Raw genomic sequence first — 17,414 nt, 5'->3', positions numbered from 1 at the left:
GACAAGTTCACAAGTCTCAAAAAATTTATTCATTTAGCTGATGCTTTTCACCAAAGCAACTTACAATGTTAACATTATAACTATTTACTCATTTATACAGCTGGGTAATTTCACTGGAGCAATTTAAGGTAAGTACCTTGCTCAAGGGTACTACAGCCAGATGTGGGGATCAAACCTGCAACCTTTGGATCCAAAGGCAGCAGCTCTAACCACTACACTACCAACTGTCCCCAACTCTTTAGGAAAAAGTTAAGCTAATTAAAAGTTAATTATGATTAACATCCATTTTAGGGGAAGGTGACAGAGATCCCACTTTAAAGACACAGTAAGAAATAAAATGAAGCACTTTAAATACTCACTCTCATCAAACAAATTAAAAACTTTACCCTAAACACTAGTAACTCCTGGTGACCATTTGTGCTTCCAACATGTTTCTGGAACAGCAGATGGCACTGTAGTTAAGAAACTGTATTGGGGGGCTGCAAATTCAAATGACGGGACTTCTGCGGATGTGTCAACGCCTCCACCGAGTTTTGTGTAAACCAGCAGAGTTCTGTGCATGGATGCAGACATCAGGTGACGGACAAGCTCCATCATACCCCAGAGTCCGAAAACATGCTTCCACCCACAACGGGTGGCAACAGTGACAAACCAATGCCGACGGTCAGCCGAGAAGCTGCTGCACATCATACATCCAAACAAACATCCAGGGACAGCACACCACGGAAACGCTCTGTCTCGGCCCTCCTCCACGCGCTCTCACAAACACACCGTCTGTTCGGGCTGCTACACACACCTACTTATAAATCTGTTCCTAAGGAAAACAACAGGGTTTTACAGTCTGCCATACCATAATTATTACCCCTGGAGTTACATATGATACAGTATTGTTACGCTTATCAGATTTTTTTAACCAAAGATGTTACACTATTACAAAAAAGTATGGCTTTTCAATGATATCCATTTACTAAGCTCTATATTTATTTAAATTAAATATCTGAACATGGGTTTGCAGATTTACTTAAAGGTACAGAGTGAGCTCCAGTTGAGATCTGATCAGGCATGCCTTAAGCTGTAAGTGCGCTCCCTTCACCACTGCACCACCTTCTGCTGGAGGACTGAAACAGCTGAGAAGAAGCCAAAGTAAGCACACTGACAGCACACCACTCAAACATGCCCCATCGTGAAGACGAAAGACTATGAATGCTACGTGAAAAAGGTGAGCATACTACCTTCAGTGAACGTGTAATGTCTTAAACCTTAAGACTTGTTTTCTCCTGGGAAAACACCACCACTACTCAGTGCAACTACCTACCTGTCTTGAGAACCTCATATGGGGCAGTTGAAAACCCAAAAACAGTCTCGAATGCTAAATCACACCCTGCTGCTTAGACACAACCATCGGCTTGGAGCGAGAGAGGCACAGGTGGAATGCCAACTGCGGCTTGGGTTTGATTTCCTGCCCAAATCACAGCATACGAGGACACCTTTTGGTTACAGCAAGTCGAGCTCTGCAGTCTGCAAGGCTCCTAGACATTGTTTACACATGTAAATGAAAGGTAGTAAAGGGCAGAAAGAGGTCAGCGGGAAGTCAAAGTGGGCAGATAATCAGCCCTACCTTGAGGATGTCACCCTCCACCACTCAACCACTCCAGGAGTCCCCCGACTCCCGCTGGAACCTCACAGCTCCTCAAACATGGCACTGCAGCGAGCTGTTATTAAACTGTACAACCATTGTAGAGAAGTAATAAAGTAACATAAGCCAGGGGCTTCTTCGCAAACCTCTGGTTCTATACGTTAAAGCAGATTTTTTTTCCATGTTAGGGGGAAGAAAAAAAGCCCATCCATAGAGCGAGCCTGCAGATATTGACGGAAATAATGAAAGGACTCAGGAGCTGGTCACTTTTTTCATCCTTTTCAGAAGCTGCGAGGAAGCCCCCCCCCCTGCGCCACAGCGCGTGCAAAAGACACGGCTGCGCACGTGACTTCACCCCCGTGTGCGCACACAGCACGAGGACTCTCGCGCTCTACAACACGCACTGACACTTGAAGCTGCTCTTGGAAGAGAGAAACTATGAAGTTTTGCTCCAATTCAGGGAAACTTGGTTACTATTTGGCGCACGCGTGGTTCTCCCTTTCAGCGGCCGAGAGCTGCATCTGTGTGTGTCTCACCCGGCGGGATGGTGAAGCCCGGAGGAAGCTGGATCGTGGTCTGCTGCTGCGGCGGCCTCACGATCAGCTGCGGCGCCACTATCCTCTGGGCGGCCGCCGCCGTCGTGGGCCTGATCTGCTGGGGCTGCGTGGCAGAGGGTGCCGGCACCCCGGGTGGTCTCAGCGCGCTCACCACGGTGCTGGCCGGAGGCTGCGAGGTCGCGCTCACACTCGCAGTCGCTTTCACGGGCGGTGCAAGAGGCAGGGAGCTGCTGGAGACGGGCGCGCCGGTGCTCTGGAGCTGAGCGGGGGCTGCGCTGGCCGTGGGGGCAGCACAGGTGACAGGACTTGGCAGCGGCGTGCCCGCGCCGGCCTGGCTCGGCATGATCACCGTGGACTGCGTAGCCGGGAGCGGAGGCTCTGCCGGGGCGCTGCCGACCTCTGCGCTCTTGTTGTGGTTCACCGCCGGGGCAGCGGAGTCGCCCGGGACCGCAGCGCCGCCGGTGCCGTTGTGGGAAACGCTGACCATGATGTGACCCGGCAGTCTCTGCAGGGATGGCGACGGGCCGTCCAGGGAAACCGTAGGCTGTGAGGCAGGGAAGTCGGGCTGAGCCTGAGCGGCGCTCAAAGTGGCCGAACTGGCAACCGCCGGCTGCATCACGCTTGAGTTCACGGTGCCCACGGCGCTGCCCATGGCGCTGCCCACAGCGCTGCCCACACTGTTCACCAGAGGAGCGGCTCCAGAGCCCGCCTGGAGTCCGGAGCTCGCCGCCGGAGCAGCGCTGTTCGCAGGGGTCCCCGCCAGCGGCAGCGCCGCCGCTCCGTCGCGCCCGTTCACTGCGTGGGTCCCAGCCGTGGAGATGTGATTCTGCGACCCGTCGGTGTCGGAGGCGACAGCCGCAGAGCCCTCCGGACATAGGACGGAGCTCCTTGTCGTCTGCGCAGCCAAACTTCCCGGTCCGGACGGTACATGTGAGTGCAAGGCTCCGCTCGTCTTCGCTCCGCTGCCGCAGGTGCTGCTGGGCGGTTCCCCGAAGGGCGCACCGGAGCTGAGTGCGGGCGGCACGGTGGCTTTCCCGGAGCAGCGGTCGTTCGACAGGGGCTCCTGGCTGAGCCCCGCTTTCCGCGCTCCCTGTTGTTGCGGCTCCGGTACACTTCCCACTGGGGCAGCCAGCGCTCTTCCCAAGTGGTGGTTGGCGGTGCTCGCGGCCGCAGCGCTCCGACTGTCTGTGTGAGGGGCCCCCGGGCCGCCTTGGCCGACTAGCTGTGACTCTAGAGAGCCCACCAAGTCGCTCACAGCCTTCTCGTCCACCTCGGAGAAGAGCATATCTTCCAGAGGATCAGAGGTACCCGCCATCTTCGCTCTCCGATCGCCGTCCAGTTTTTTTTTTTTTTTTTTTTTTCCTTTTCATGCAATGCGCGCAAGCGCGTTGCTAGGCATTGTGGGACTTGGATGTGACGTCACCAGCTGAAATGAAACGTCTCTCTCACGCGTCGCTCGAGCGGAGAACTCGGGAGTGGAAATTAAATCAAGGCTTTTCGCTCAGGCGTTCCTCTGTAATCTCAGAATCACACGGCCCATGAGGCCGTATTATTCCCGTTTTCACAGAAAAGAGAGCTCAGTCATTACGATACAATTCTCTGTTTACATTAACATCCTTAAAGTTTAAAGAGAAGTAGTACAGATTGAGATGTATCATGTTCATAAAACACCTAAATCCGTGGAAGTTTCACTTCCTTCAAAACAAGTTGTAAATTATGATGGAATGTAAAGCGTAAAGCTCTATGACTTTCCTAATTAACTGAAGACAGTGTGGTTTAATTCAGCAATAAAATACATTACGCATTGGTTTTATTAATGTACGTACTTGACTCAGTGAAAAGTTTGCCTTTTTAAGACCCATACAACCCGACGAATTAACGTTTAAAGTGATGATTGCTTTCGCAGTTCTCTTTCTAACGCGTTTGAAAAAAACTGCGCGCGGAAAACGAGCTTCCGGGGGCGAATGCGAGATCCCGTCGGTTTGTACGGGGGTGGATTCCCACAATCCTTCGCGCTCCTACCAGAGGGCACGACAGCCGCCATATTGTGGCGACAACTCGGAACCGGTGAAGGAATAAATATCCTTCGGAGGAAAGCAGGAGAGCGCAGTGAGGGGGATAAGTGGTGGCGGCTCGGATTCGCACGCAAAAAGGAGGCTGTCTAAAAGAAGGTACGGTCCCAGGAGTCCCACACCGACCGGGCACCATCATCATGAGCGGCGGGACTCCGTACATCGGCAGCAAGATCAGCCTGATCTCCAAGGCCGAGATCCGCTATGAGGGCATTTTGTACACCATCGACACCGAGAACTCCACCGTGGCGCTGGCCAAAGGTGAGGGGGACTAGGCTGAGTATCTCCGGGAGCCCCAGTGCGGCGGGGAGATCACTTACAAGCGGCCAGGCGGCAGGCTGACGACGTAGTTTGCGAAATGACCGAGGAAACTTCAACCAGTTCTGTTCAACCATATGCCTTCACCTCTGCAGTCTCAACTTAAGTCATCGACTTCACACTCTGATTTACCACTGGCTGTAATAGCACATTACTATCAATTCGGGGTAAAACACATTTATTAAATAAGGCTAAGGGTATTACACAGCAGGAACTAAATGATCAGTTCAAACGGGCATCCACGTACTAACCAGTTAGGGCAACAGAAATTGAGTTTTAATTATTTGGCTGAGCTGCTCCTTCAGGTTTATTATTGGAAAAGCTCATAATAATAATGACTAAGCCGTTCTGCTGGAGGAGTTCTTGTAGAGCACACACTATGGAGAAGATTGTGTTTTCAGCAGCCTTACTGTAACTCACTAATAATCTCAGTACTCGGGGAAGTAAAATGTAAAGTGCTGTCAGATTCATCCGATTCCAAGATATTCTTCCAAGCTGGGGCAGCAGGTTTGAATCCTCCCCACCCCCACTTCCTGCAAGGTCTTTACAGGAGAGCAGTTCCCTGTGCTACATTCCCTGGCTGTTGTCCCTTAGTGGTTACTGTGTTTCTATAAATGCCACAGATTATAAAATCTCAAGTTTCACACGTGCTCAGCCCTGCTCTCTGAAAGAAAAAACATTTTTGCAGTGATTTCAATAGCTGGGTTAGTTACTTGTTTGTAGTTTATCTCTATAATAAGGGCTCAAAGGACCCAGGTTTGCATTCCACTTCCTACTGTAATACCCTTGGTCAATGTACTTGCTATGAATTACTCCACTAAAAATTACCTTGTATAAAAAAAGTACATTTAATTCAATTTATTTTTATAGAGTGCCCTTCTCGCGCAGTGACATAGACCGCTTGAACACAAGCATAAAGCAAGGAAACAAAGCGGCGGAAAGGCAGTTGACTACACACTAGTATAATACTTCATCAGTGCTATTGTAAAGCTATAGTTATGCCTACTGTCGATGGATGAAAGGAACAAAAAACTCCCAACTGAAAATTGAAGGGGGGGGGGGACCTCTGGGGGTCCAAATGCCAGTGGCTGCCCACCCCTCCTGGTAATTCTAGATTAAATGAGATTTCCAAGTCTGTTTACAATAATAGCATTGTTGCTGTATGATAGCTTGCTGAACTAGGAAATGAAGCTGTGTCTCATCCATCATGGCGGTTGGTCATCTTCAGTCAGCATGGGGTAGTTGGCTTCCTCAGGTCTTATTGTAGGGAAACAAGAAAAAAATGTAGTAATTTATAACTTAAATAAATTAGTTAAATATGTGTTGACACAGCTGTGGGGGAAAAAACTGAAAACGCAGCCATGTGGAATTAAATTTCATCGTGATGTGCCCCAGTGAAGATGTAAGTCTTTAGTCAGTCTTCAAATCCAGAGACAGGCAGGGCATTTCTGACAGTAACTGGTAGACTGTTTCATAGTTTAGGTGCTCTATAGCTAAAGGCGTGACCTCCTACTGAGGTCTGATAGCTCAAAGGTACTTTAAGGTAACCCAAATCCAATGAACGAAGATATCGTCCTGGGATATACAAATAAATAATCTCGCACAGGTAAGACGGAGCAATACCATGTACTGCCTTACAGGTAAAAAGTAGGATTTTATAATCCACTCTAAATGTAATCGGGACCAATGCAGCGATTCCACTACTGGTGTTATAAATGTAAGTGGTTTAACATTTATAAGTCCCTTTGGAGAAACCTGAACCTGCTTTAAGACATTATTTGACTCAAATACTGAAGTCTTTGTACTTTTACAGAATTGTTGAAGGCTTGTTAAGCAGGGACAGTTGGTAGTGTAGTGGTTAGAGCCGCCTCCTTCGGAACCGTAGGTTCAGGCCCCATCCTCCGGCTGTAGGATCCTTGAACAAGGTACTTAATCTTAACTTGCTCCAGTAAAATTACCCAACTGTATAAATGGGTCAGTAAATGTAACCTTAACATTGTAAGTTGGCTAAATTAATAAATGTCGTGTAGTAGTTAGAGCTGCTGCCTTTGGACCCAAAGGTTTGGACTCAGCTGTATAAATGGGTAAATAAGAGAAGATAGCGTAACATTGTAAGTTGGACAAAAGTGTCAGATAATTTAATACAATTTACAAAAATACAACCAGTTTGATCAACCAAGGGCAAAAGCTTTTTTGTAATAGCAAGAAAGTACATTATATTACTCACATATTTCTGTGAGTACAGCAGTCAACAGAAGTCAGTTTTCAGTCCAGTTCTGATCAGTGTTGGGACTTTCATAAACTTGTAAACAGCAGACATATTGTGATGTTTTGATGCCACTTAGGCTTTTTTTTTCCCTTCTCAACCAGTGCGTTCCTTTGGAACAGAAGATCGCCCTACTGAAAGACCCATCCCTCCTCGAGATGAAGTATTTGAGTACATCATCTTCCGAGGCAGTGATATCAAAGACCTCACGGTTTGTGAGCCTCCTAAGCCCAGTTGTTCCCTTCCTCAGGACCCTGCTATTGTCCAGGTAAATGGTGCCCTTGGGCTGCTCTGTTTTTTCATTGTTACACAGCAGGTAACACGTGTAGTAAGGATATTGTTTTCGTGGATGGAATAAGACTCAGAGAGCGTTATGTGTTGTCTTTCATTTGGGTTGACTAATCAGTCCTTATTTTGAGTAATGATATATTTTAATGAATAAATTATACAGAAAAACTGCTGTCTGTTCATAATGTAATCTGATGTTTAATGTTAGTTTATGCCATTGGGGGTATACTCCAGCAGTTTTACTGGCTTTTCTTTTCAGTCATCTCTGGGGTCCACCCCTCCTGCTACATCATTCCAGTCTGTCGGCTCCTATAGGCCATTCAGCCAGACTCCTGCATCCAGCTACAGCCAGTTCACCCCCAGCCCTTTGGTGTCCCAGCAGTTTGGTGTTGGTATGTTCTTATGATGATGCTTCACACTCGCAGAGGATTGGATCTCAGATCATTAGTTATGTTAATTGTCATCAGTGTTCTTTTTTTAAATTCTCACCTGTAGCATTCAGTTTAACGTTGTCATTCATTCACAATCTGATTCAAGGTGGTAATTTAAAAGTTCAGATAGAACAGAACAAATGTATAATGTTAGGAATATTAGTGTTAATGCATGCAAAGATTGGTAGACTGGCAAAGAGCATAGAGTCAAATATCACCAATGTAGAATATAGTTCTGTGCATAATGGTATGGGAGAAAAGGAGGAAGAGCCACATACTGAAGGAGTATTTTAGTTTGGGCTTCCTGGGAGATGGTTGAGCTTCTGTTGCTTTCATAAGCATTATTCACATGTGAAAATCCTTTTTAATCCCCAAGGGTTACACATATAAAGCTTGCACCAGGTAATCTCTAAGGAGCACAAGTGAAGAAATGAGATATAGACCATATTTTCATGTCATAGTTGTATCCAGTAATCCATGGATTTATCAGATCTAACTTCCTGACTTCTTAGGCTTGCCAGAAAAAATGGCATACCTGTACTATAAATAAGGGTATATCCTGTTTTGCTGCAGAATTGCATGTCATAATTCATGATATTAAATTATTGCACTCCACTGAAGTGAAACCACTTGAATTTTCAATCGCTTTGACTAGTTGAGAAAGGTACTTTGTGCCTGGACTACAAGAGATGTGCAGTACCTTGGGTCCCCAGAGCTGCAAGTGAAATCATTAGACTACAGGACCTGTCACTTGGGTAGGGGGGCATTTGTTGGCGTGAAAAGGAATAAATGCCAAACCTCTAATGCTGATGCTCCTCTCTGCACAGGAAGTTCAGTGCCCTCCTTTGGCAGTGACACAGGCGCAAGCACGAGTGCATCGCTGTCTACGTTCCCCCCTGACACTCGCTCGTTGACAACACGCCTAACAGAAGGTAACAGCCTCACAGGGAATCCATCAATTCTCCTACTGGAATTCTGGAAATCATCAATATAATGTATAGCATACCTTCCCATGCCTTTCCATAATTTTTGACCAAGGTTGGCTTAGTGTTGATTATGCAGGATTAGAGAATCTTGCAAAAGTAGTTTCAAAAGCAGTGACTGAAGAAGTGACTCTGGGTACTAAATTGTATTTGTGTCATGTATTACTCTGTAAATTTTAGGTGTGTCTCTGGAAATGCTAATCTCAGCAGTCTTTCCACCCAAATGTCCATCAGACATTTGGAATCCTCATTCTGAAAACGTTTTCTCTAGGTCATTCCAGCCCTAAGCTGGATCCCATGAGGAAAAGCCCAACTCTGGAGCAGGCAGTACAGACGCCTTCTGCAGTTACCAAAGCTCCTCTTCCACCCCCCGGACGACGAAGTCCAGCTCTGATTCGCCCTGCTGCCACCAGTATTCAGAAGCCCTCAGAGGGCCAAGAGCAGAAGAGAGGTAAGGTTGTCCCATTTTCTACTAAGAGATCTTGATCACACAATTGGTCTCAAGCAAGCTTTGACTCATTCATCATAGGCAATCTTGTGGTCTTTTTGTTGTCACTCACTCTCCGATTGAGCCTTACATGCCCTCTACCTTTTTTGAGACCGGATGTAAACAATGTTTTCTTTGGCTAGGTGCCAATGCCCAAAAGGCCCTGCAAGCAGACTCTGATCAAGGCAGGAACGAAAGCAAGGATGCCAGTAAAAAACAAACAGGTACAGTGCATCATCTGAAATGTTGTGCGAAAACTTTCAGGTCACCCACAACCCCCCCAGAACTAAATTTAAAGCTAAATGGTGATTCCTGTTTTTGATGGAGAGAGTGCTCTAAGGGTAGCTGCTTCCTTAAGAGCTAGTTGGATGCTTGTGATAGGACATTGGTTTGCGTAGCAAAACATGCGCTCAAGTGGTCTCCAGCTCTCCTGTCCAACACTGGAAGCTAAAAAGTATCCTCTGAATGGTGTTGTTCAATGGCAGCTGTGATTGTAAGGGAGTTATGGCACCGTGGTGTTTGGCACAGCAAGAGGATGGCTGGTGTTTTGTGGTGATTGGCGCCCTAGGAGAGTTTCACTGGTGGCAGACACCTGTGATCTGGTTCTTTATGTATACACAGGAAGCGAGTTCTCTTATAGCCAGTGACAGCTCTTCCTTGTCTCCAAATTGGTATGGTAGTCAAGGAACTTTTTTTTTTTTTTTTTTTTTTTTTTTTTTTGATGAGTAGTCAGATAAAATGTTGCATTTAGTATGCTATATAGCATACTAAAATACTAATGCTAAAACATTAAAAGTGTAAACATTTTACTGTAGAGTAAATGCACATTCTACAACAGGTTTCTTCAGTTAGTGTCACTGCACTAGACTTTATGGACTGTGGTAACCATGTATGATCGATCAATGCTAACTTGAGTGCAGGAGGAGCACTTGAGTCCTGTTGCATCAAAGAGCTTTGGTGCTCACAGAATGTAGGGTTTGCTGGGTTTGGACTAACTTACTCAGACTTGACAGGGATTTTGATTGCTTATATGGCTTTTCACTAATCACTTTAAATGCACCTGTTATAAACTCATCACCTGCCAAATGGTATGAAAGTTTAGAAAATGTATAGATGTATTTGTGTTAAAATATGGACCGTTATGTGAAGTTGAAAAGGTTTTTTAAAAAAAAAAAAAAGTTTTTCCTTTCAGAGTTTCATTCAATCAGTGATTCTGTAATGGCTAGTATGATGAAATGGATTTTTGAAGAATACAACTTAATTTTTCTGAAGTTCCAACTGAGGCAAAAGCAAAAATATTATGAGAACAGTGTCATTTTGTTTGTATGGTGTAGTCCTGATGGTAAAGTGGTTGGACAGGTATACTACTGTTCAGTAGGTGGCACAGATGGTTGCGCAATGCCTCATGACTGTGAGATCAAAAGTCTGAGTGGAGTTTTCATGTTTTCCTGTGTCTGCATGGGTTTCTTCTGGGTGCTCTGGTTTCCTCCCACAATCCAAAGACATTCACAGTGCTAAATTGTTGGTAGTAAGCATGTGCTGGTGTGACTACCCTGCAATGGAGCGAGATCCTGTGGGGGCTATACCCCTACCTCAGCCTTGCACCCAGTATTTTCAGAATAGGCTGTGTTCACCCCAGCCTTGCTCAGGACAAGCCGTTCTTGATACTGGATAAATAGATGTGTGGAGTTTGCATATTCTCCCTACGTTTCCACTGGTTTCTAGCCATAGTTTAAAAAAAAAAAAAAAAAACACAAGTTTTCAGATGAAGTGGTGAGTTTGAATTGCCTGTAGTGTGTGTGCGTGTACGCATGCTCTGTACTGCACATGGGTATATATACTTACAAGCAGTTTAGTGTACAGCGTATCTTACACTTTAAGCATCATTGGACAAAGGCATCAACTAAATACAAATATAATAAACGCTGATGTGTGTGTCACAGTCTGACTCTGTGTCAACCAGCAGGCTCATCCCAAGCCCGGCGCGGCCGTGGTGGAGGCGGGGGCCACCGTGGAAGGGGCCGCTTCGGCATGCGCAGGGATGGTCCTGTGAAGTTTGAGAAGGACTTTGACTTTGAGAGCGCTAATGCTCAGTTCAACAAGGAGGAAATTGACCGAGAGTTCCATAATAAACTCAAGCTGAAAGGTAGGACTCTTTTTACTGAGGGCAGCTTATGGAGGCATGAATAAAACCCACATGTTTCTCATGTCTCACTGTGCTGTGGAATTATTCAGCTGGGAAAGGAGCTGTACATGAATGAATGGAGTCAGTGGGTTCACACTGATTGTGAAGAGGAGTCTGCTTTCTGCAGCCTTCCTTCACTTGTCATAGCAGCCAGGGCACACTGTCGCTCACTCAGTCTCCTGGCCCTTCAGAGGACCGACCAGAGAAAACAGTCAACGGCGAGGACAAGGGAGACTCTGGTGTGGACACGCAGAACAGTGAAGAGAATGCTGGTGAAGATGACCCCCTGGGCCCCAACTGCTACTACGACAAGTCAAAGTCATTCTTTGACAACATCTCATGTGATGATACCAGGTATAACTGCTGCTTTGCAGTGGAAACAAGACATCTGTAGTGATTATCTGTAAATATTACTGTTGTGCTCTTAACCATTATAGGACTTCACACTGTTTTGTATTTTTCTTTCTAGGAAAGCAGGAGACAAGTCAGTGTTCCCAAGGTACTTTTTTCATTGATATACACTATTATGTAATTCATAGATTTGATACTGGTAATAGTAATTGGTAACTGGTAACAATGACTGCCTGGGTTTCTTTCACATGGCCACACCAAGTCGTATGTACAAAGACAGCAAGGCAGGCATATATGTATATGGATAGCTGAGTGCTGTGTGTTGCTCACTGTGTTATCACAGAGAGCGGAGGCAGACTTGGGCTGAAGAGCGGCGTATGAACGCTGAGACGTTCGGCATCCCTCTCCGCCACACCCGTGGTCGTGGTGGTTTCCGTGGCCGGGGCAGTCGTGGTCGAGGTGCTGGTCGAGGGTCCTTTGGGGCCCCCCGTGGAGGCGGTACAGCCAGCACAAGTGGTGGCGCAGGTGGCGAGAGCAGTGGATTCAGGGGCGGATTCAGAGGCGGACGTGTCGGCAGGGAGTTCTCCGATTTTGAATATGGGGTAATTTTCCTGCTTTTTACTACCTTGAAAATCTGAAATATTTTGGTATATTTGCTATGTATTCATATATATATTTTTTTTTTTTTTTTCTTTCTTCCCCCCTATTTTTTTTAAAAACCATAGAAAGACAAAGTGGCAACATAGTACCCCAGAAGGAGGCATCAAGGAAGGAAATGTAGTGCTTCAATGGTCTAGATCTTTTTCAACAGAAGAAATATACTTGCTGTATACCTGTCACCAGCACTGGGGTAGACTGCTTGACTTCAGAGGGTGTAACTTCAGTTTTTTTTTTTTTTTTTTTTTTCCCTCCCTCCTTTTTCCTTCCCCACCCATTTTAAAACAGAAAATGTATTGATGTTTCAGTTCTGGTTAAAATATTACAATAACTTGTTTAAATACCATACTTCAGTATTTTTTTGCATTGATAGGTTTCTTTTCTAAAGTTGTATTTGATAAAGTTCCGTTAGATGTACAATATGTACGCAGAAGCCCGCAGATACTGTGAGTACTTATCACTGAAATAGCTTTATTTTTTGGATATATCCTGTAATGTACCTTGACAGCAAAATTGTGTATATAGTCAGTTGTTTCACAGTTACAGCTTTTTACCTTTTTATGTGTGTGGGTTTTTTTTTTTTTCTTTCTTTTCTACTTCCCATATCCTAATGGCTTGTTGTCCCACCTTTGTACTGCCTGCTGTATTTTGCAGCTTATCCTTGTAAAAGTGTTAAACTTCTCAACTGACAAATTGTTCTTTCGGTCATTGTAACAGCAAGATTCCACAGTAATTTGTTGATGTTACAGCCAGGTACATGTTGGCATTTCTTATCCAGCTTAAGGTATGTTCCAGGCAAGTAGCTTCTTATGCCTACAAGGGGGCCTGTTTACATGGGGGAAGGGGTATGAAAAGTAGGGCAAAACCTCCCTAAAGCCTCTGGAGGGTGTGTTGACCTGAGAGAGAATTTTAATTTCCCCCTCAAAATACAAATTGAATGTATTAACTGTCATCAGTGAAGTTACTAACTTCTGTCTCAAGTGATCATGGTGTAGTGTAGTATGTTTTGGGGAGCAGTTGTTTACTTGGTTGCTCATTGACATGGGTAATGAAGACTGCTGCTACATGTACTGCAGGTTTTAGTAAGCAAGCGAACTTTACGAATTTAGTGGTGGTAATTGTTGCCTCTGGTAGACTAATGACTGAATTTGGTTTGTCCGTACCTCAACGTGATGAAAACGTGCATGGCATACTGTGACTTGTTGGTCAGAGAACTGGAAGTAAATTGGAACTTCAGTCTATTCGTTACCTCTAAAGGGTTTCTGTTTAAATGCAATGTGGAGTTATATTTTAAGGTATCCAGAGGTTTTTGTTCATACTGATTTCACAGTGGCTTTAACCTTTGTATGATCAGGATTTTGGGAGTTCAGTACTGCATTGGATCTTTGCTTTCACACTTTGCATTGGCTTCAGGTGACAAGCCAATATTTGTCACATTTCAAAGGGACATTATGTCCCCTCCCTGCCAATTACAAACATGAAGGCTCTAAACACTGAAGAAGGAATTGCTCCAGCCCAGTATAACTGAGTTATAACTAGACTGGCACCTGGATGTCAAAGAATAAATAGTACAGTATTTGTTGCAGTTTGTGTAATGTAATGATTGTATGTCTTCAAAGAATTTGGGGGGGGGGGGGGGGTCTCTGGTTTTGTGGAAGACAGATGTGAAATGGTTGAGGTCACTGGCTATTAATTTACCAAAACTTTTGTATAAAGACAGAAAACTGTACCCCCCCCCCCACCAATTTTAAAGCACTACAGGGAGTTTTGTGATGTTTGTGATACAACAGTCAGGGCAGCTAGAGAAATGTCTGTGAAATAAACCTGTGCTGTGAATGCGATAGCCACGCCTTTCAAGCAGCCCCTAATTTAAAAATGAACAACATGGATGCTCCTGAGGAAGAGGCAGATATTGAAAGGTGTTGTAATACAGTTTTGTTACTGATGTGTTAGTGCAAACTTGAGGCCCCCCAGAATTCGGTCCAAAAGGGTCTGTTAACATGTTCTTCCAACATATGAAACCATAGCCAAGGGTTGTGCCCTTCAGGATGGGGAGCAGTCTGTCAGTGTGGTGTACCGTCTGCCTCAGCACTCTGGTTTTTACTCTAAGTGAAAATTACTCTAAGTGAAAAATAAACTTGTTCAGAACCTTCATGTGTCTCTGCTTTCTGCATTTAAGGCAAAGTGATAAGAATTGCATAGCTTGTAAATGCCCTCCCAATAATAGTGATGTTTAAAAATCTGAACTTGGTTTAGACCAAACCACACGATGCTGACTCAAGTAAAGGTAAACTGTATTAGCTGAGAGCTCTTGCTTTTATGTATATATTTATTTGGTGCATGTTTTTGTTCTGGGTGCCTTCACACTTGATACATGACAAATTACAATGAGCGGTATCAATCCCCATATAGTATACTCCATTGTTTAGAGGTTCCTGACCACTTAGAGTTTAAAGGTGGCAGGTTGGCAATAATAATTTTTGCAGATAGGAGTTAATTTAAAAGTAACGTGCTGACAAAGTTTCACACCAGTTTGGGGAAAACTGCTGTTTATGTGGTGTTTTACACCAAGAACGAATCCTTGAGAGTTTTGTAAAAGAAAGGTTCCTGCCGGCCTGTAGGGTGTAAGTTGACAAAAGATAATTGTTATTGGTTAGCTCCTAAAAGAAGCGGGAACCGTTATTGGGGGCACTATATAACGGGGGCTTTTTCGCGCGAAAGCAGATGAGGTTCCGCGGTGTGAAGTGAGTTTGTGACGCGAGCTACTGTTCTTAATAAACTCTTTGTTTGCACACTTCAAGTGTTCCAGTGCTTTGTTTCAGGGAAACCTCCAAAGAACGGTGTACCTTCCTTTTCGGACACCACAGTTTATCTTGTGGTTACTGGACAAGATTTGAACCAGCAATGTTATTTACACATGTTGGTGCAGCATGAAGCCACTGCTGAAGATAACTCATCTACTTCCAGCTAACGGGAAAAAAAAGAACCAGCAAACATATCGTATATTTCGGTGTAACTATCGCCACATCTGTTCCATGAGGAAGAACAGCTACTCAATGCGTATCGTGAATTACAATCCTGAACAGGCGTTCGTTCGTGAATCAGGAGGTTTGACCTTCCCGCCACGCCGTAGGAAATAAAAACAGCGGTCGAATCTGATTGCGTCACAGTGACGTTTACCGGAAGCGGAATGAGAGTGTAAGTAAACAGGGCAGCAGTGCGGATCAGAGATGCGGGAGCGATGTCTGTTGTGTTCGTGCCGAAGAAACAGCGCGGAAAGGCGCAGATTAATCAGGAGGTGATCCAGAGGGTACGTTCGAACCCAAGTCTGCAGCCTTTCCACTGTCTTTTTTGAAGCTGCCCTGTGTAAAACATCACTTGTGACCAGTGACACACGTCACGACACGCGCCTTCCATGACTCATCATGAGACCTTTTTAGATAATTTAAATTACTTTCTTTCTAAGTAAAAATTTCTCTCCGCCGTAGGCGAATATGCGACTAACAATAAGTGCATCTCATAGAACTACGCGCAGGTTCCTATTACTAAACGCATGATGATCATCTCTGGAACCGTACCGTGACCGGTCGTAATTCGTTTTGACTTTTGTTTTGTTCGTCCGAGTCTTTTTTTTTTTTTACCCAGGCTTAGTCACAAAAAGTAAAATCTCAGTAATATACACTCCTTCGTTGATTTTCTGGATAGGTTCTTGAAAAGCTCACCAGCTCTAGTAAAATTTCAAATGTTGTCAATGAGTTATTTATAACAACTTAAGTTGTTCTGGCTGCGTTAATTAAAACAGATTCCGAGTTACTACTGTGTGAAATACACAGCTGTGTCCACAGACTCCCGCTCCGTATTCGCGCCCTTTTCTGCGTTATTACTTCCACGTGTGTGTCCATGGCAACTGCAATTAAAACAAATAAAGCGGAAATGATTCTTTGAAAACTCTAACACACGTGCCCTTTCTACTAACTAACTTGCACGAGGAGTTTAGTCTGGTGCCAACAGCTCTTGAATTTCTGTACTGTATTGATGAGAATTATACTTTGTTATTGTTGAGGCTTAATATTGTGTCCTTCTTTGTTTACTATAGTAACTGGACTACAGTGATCAGCTGGTGACATGCATAACCTTCTTTCTGCAGCTACTGGATGAGAATGACCAGCTGGTGAGGTGTATAACAGAGTACCTGCAGAAGGGCAGAGCCACCGAGTGCGTTCAGTGAGTCATCCGTAGCTGTGCCATACCGTGTGCCGTACTCCGCGTCACCAGATGGAATTTATCTGATCTGCTTCTTTTTAGATATCAGCAGATATTGCATCGTAACATCGTGTATTTAGGAACCATTGCTGACGCCAGCCCAGATGTGGCTCCAGCTGTGGCTGTAAGTGTACCAGCTTATCGCTATTTCTTCACTGTGTGTGTGTGTGTTGCTGCAGCCAAGCAGAATCTTCCTTTGGGATTAATAGTTGAATTCATTCATTACTTTGAACTCTTGGACCTTTTTTGCTTATTTTAACAGATGAATAAAAAATGTCTAGCACTTTGCCTCCAGCTATTACACTACTGTTTAACTTTTGTAAATTACAAATGTTATTCTATGTACCGAGACACCTTTTCTGCCCTTCATGGCACAACCTTTAGGCATCATGCGACAGTGGAGGTGGAGCAACAATGACCCTGCCGGGACCACACGGAGACCCAAAGCACAGGGGTCCTTCAAACCCCCCTACTCGGCCGTGAGCTTAAAGCACAAAGCGGTCAGATTAACTGTAATATTAAAACTTGCATGTCTGTTTTATGGTGAAAATGTTGTAAATAAAATTTCTGGAAGTTTGTTGATCACGGTCTTTCACTTAAATGTTCTTTGCAGGACTTCTTAGATCTATGATAAACGCTAACGTAGTGGTTACAGCTACTGCCTTTTGAACCTGCAACCTTTAGGTCCACTCTCACCTCTGACCGTAGTATCCCAGAGCAAGGTATTTACCCTAAATTGCTATGGTAAAAATTACCCAGCTGTACAAATGGGTAAATAATTGTCAGACTAATGCTGTAAATGAATAAATATGTAGTATGAGTGGAAGAGGTGTCACGCTTTGGTCCAGTAGAGGGTGTAGTTGTAGCCAACACTGTTCATTGAGTTCTTTTTGGATTGTCTATAGCCATTTCTCACTTTT

The 17,414-nt window shown here is 44.7% G+C and overlaps 3 protein-coding genes across 6 annotated transcripts in view; 2 read left to right on the top strand and 1 right to left on the bottom strand.

Annotated features, from left to right (window-relative positions):
* LOC108932948 (transcription initiation factor TFIID subunit 4-like) overlaps window positions 1–3,538 on the bottom strand; it is a 56,405-nt gene extending 52,867 nt beyond the window's left edge. For both annotated transcript variants that reach the window (XM_029252451.1, XM_029252452.1), the window contains exon 1: window positions 2,173–3,538. In XM_029252451.1, the coding sequence (XP_029108284.1) occupies window positions 2,173–3,508 (1,336 nt within the window). In that variant the 5' untranslated portion in view covers window positions 3,509–3,538. The remainder of the gene's footprint in view (window positions 1–2,172) is intronic.
* Window positions 3,539–4,181: 643 nt separating this feature from the next.
* On the top strand, window positions 4,182–13,983 carry LOC108932988 (protein LSM14 homolog A-like). Of its 2 annotated transcripts, none has more exons than XM_018749759.2 (11): window positions 4,182–4,526; window positions 6,954–7,117; window positions 7,397–7,529; window positions 8,396–8,500; window positions 8,823–9,002; window positions 9,182–9,262; window positions 11,002–11,184; window positions 11,415–11,577; window positions 11,693–11,722; window positions 11,918–12,176; window positions 12,300–13,983. In XM_018749759.2, the coding sequence occupies exons 1-11, from the start codon at window positions 4,406–4,408 to the stop codon at window positions 12,318–12,320; spliced, it is 1,440 nt and encodes a 479-aa protein (XP_018605275.1). In that variant the 5' UTR covers window positions 4,182–4,405; the 3' UTR covers window positions 12,321–13,983. The 2 variants fall into 2 exon arrangements, with proteins under 2 accessions (XP_018605275.1, XP_018605276.1); XM_018749760.2 differs by having other exon boundaries at window positions 4,183–4,526; window positions 11,005–11,184.
* Window positions 13,984–15,335: 1,352 nt separating this feature from the next.
* On the top strand, window positions 15,336–17,018 carry ss18l2 (ss18, like 2). Of its 2 annotated transcripts, none has more exons than XM_018749689.2 (4): window positions 15,336–15,541; window positions 16,379–16,446; window positions 16,537–16,618; window positions 16,879–17,018. In XM_018749689.2, exons 1-4 carry the CDS (start codon window positions 15,473–15,475, stop codon window positions 16,975–16,977), a joined length of 318 nt encoding a protein of 105 aa, XP_018605205.2. In that variant the 5' UTR covers window positions 15,336–15,472; the 3' UTR covers window positions 16,978–17,018. The 2 variants fall into 2 exon arrangements, with proteins under 2 accessions (XP_018605205.2, XP_018605204.2); XM_018749688.2 differs by having other exon boundaries at window positions 16,379–16,455; window positions 16,879–17,016.
* Window positions 17,019–17,414: the final 396 nt, after the last annotated feature.

Source organism: Scleropages formosus, chromosome 5 (assembly GCF_900964775.1).
Source record: "Scleropages formosus chromosome 5, fSclFor1.1, whole genome shotgun sequence".
NCBI classification, from domain to species: Eukaryota; Metazoa; Chordata; class Actinopteri; order Osteoglossiformes; family Osteoglossidae; genus Scleropages; species Scleropages formosus.
The sequence above is the reverse complement of the archived record's forward strand: the minus strand, read 5'-3'. Positions and strand labels throughout refer to the sequence as shown.

Excerpts from the sequence above, each read along its gene's own strand:
- ss18l2 (XM_018749688.2), top strand. The coding sequence starts at position 15,473 with ATGTCTGTTGTGTTCGTGCCGAAGAAACAGCGCGGAAAGGCGCAGATT. Across the intron at positions 15,542-16,378 it reads ATCAGGAGGTGATCCAGAGG|CTACTGGATGAGAATGACCA; the intron begins GTACGTTCGAAC and ends TTCTTTCTGCAG. Across the intron at positions 16,619-16,878 it reads ATGTGGCTCCAGCTGTGGCT|GCATCATGCGACAGTGGAGG; the intron begins GTAAGTGTACCA and ends CACAACCTTTAG.
- LOC108932988 (XM_018749759.2), top strand. The coding sequence starts at position 4,406 with ATGAGCGGCGGGACTCCGTACATCGGCAGCAAGATCAGCCTGATCTCC. Across the intron at positions 8,501-8,822 it reads GACAACACGCCTAACAGAAG|GTCATTCCAGCCCTAAGCTG; the intron begins GTAACAGCCTCA and ends CGTTTTCTCTAG. Across the intron at positions 9,263-11,001 it reads TGCCAGTAAAAAACAAACAG|CAGGCTCATCCCAAGCCCGG; the intron begins GTACAGTGCATC and ends TGTGTCAACCAG.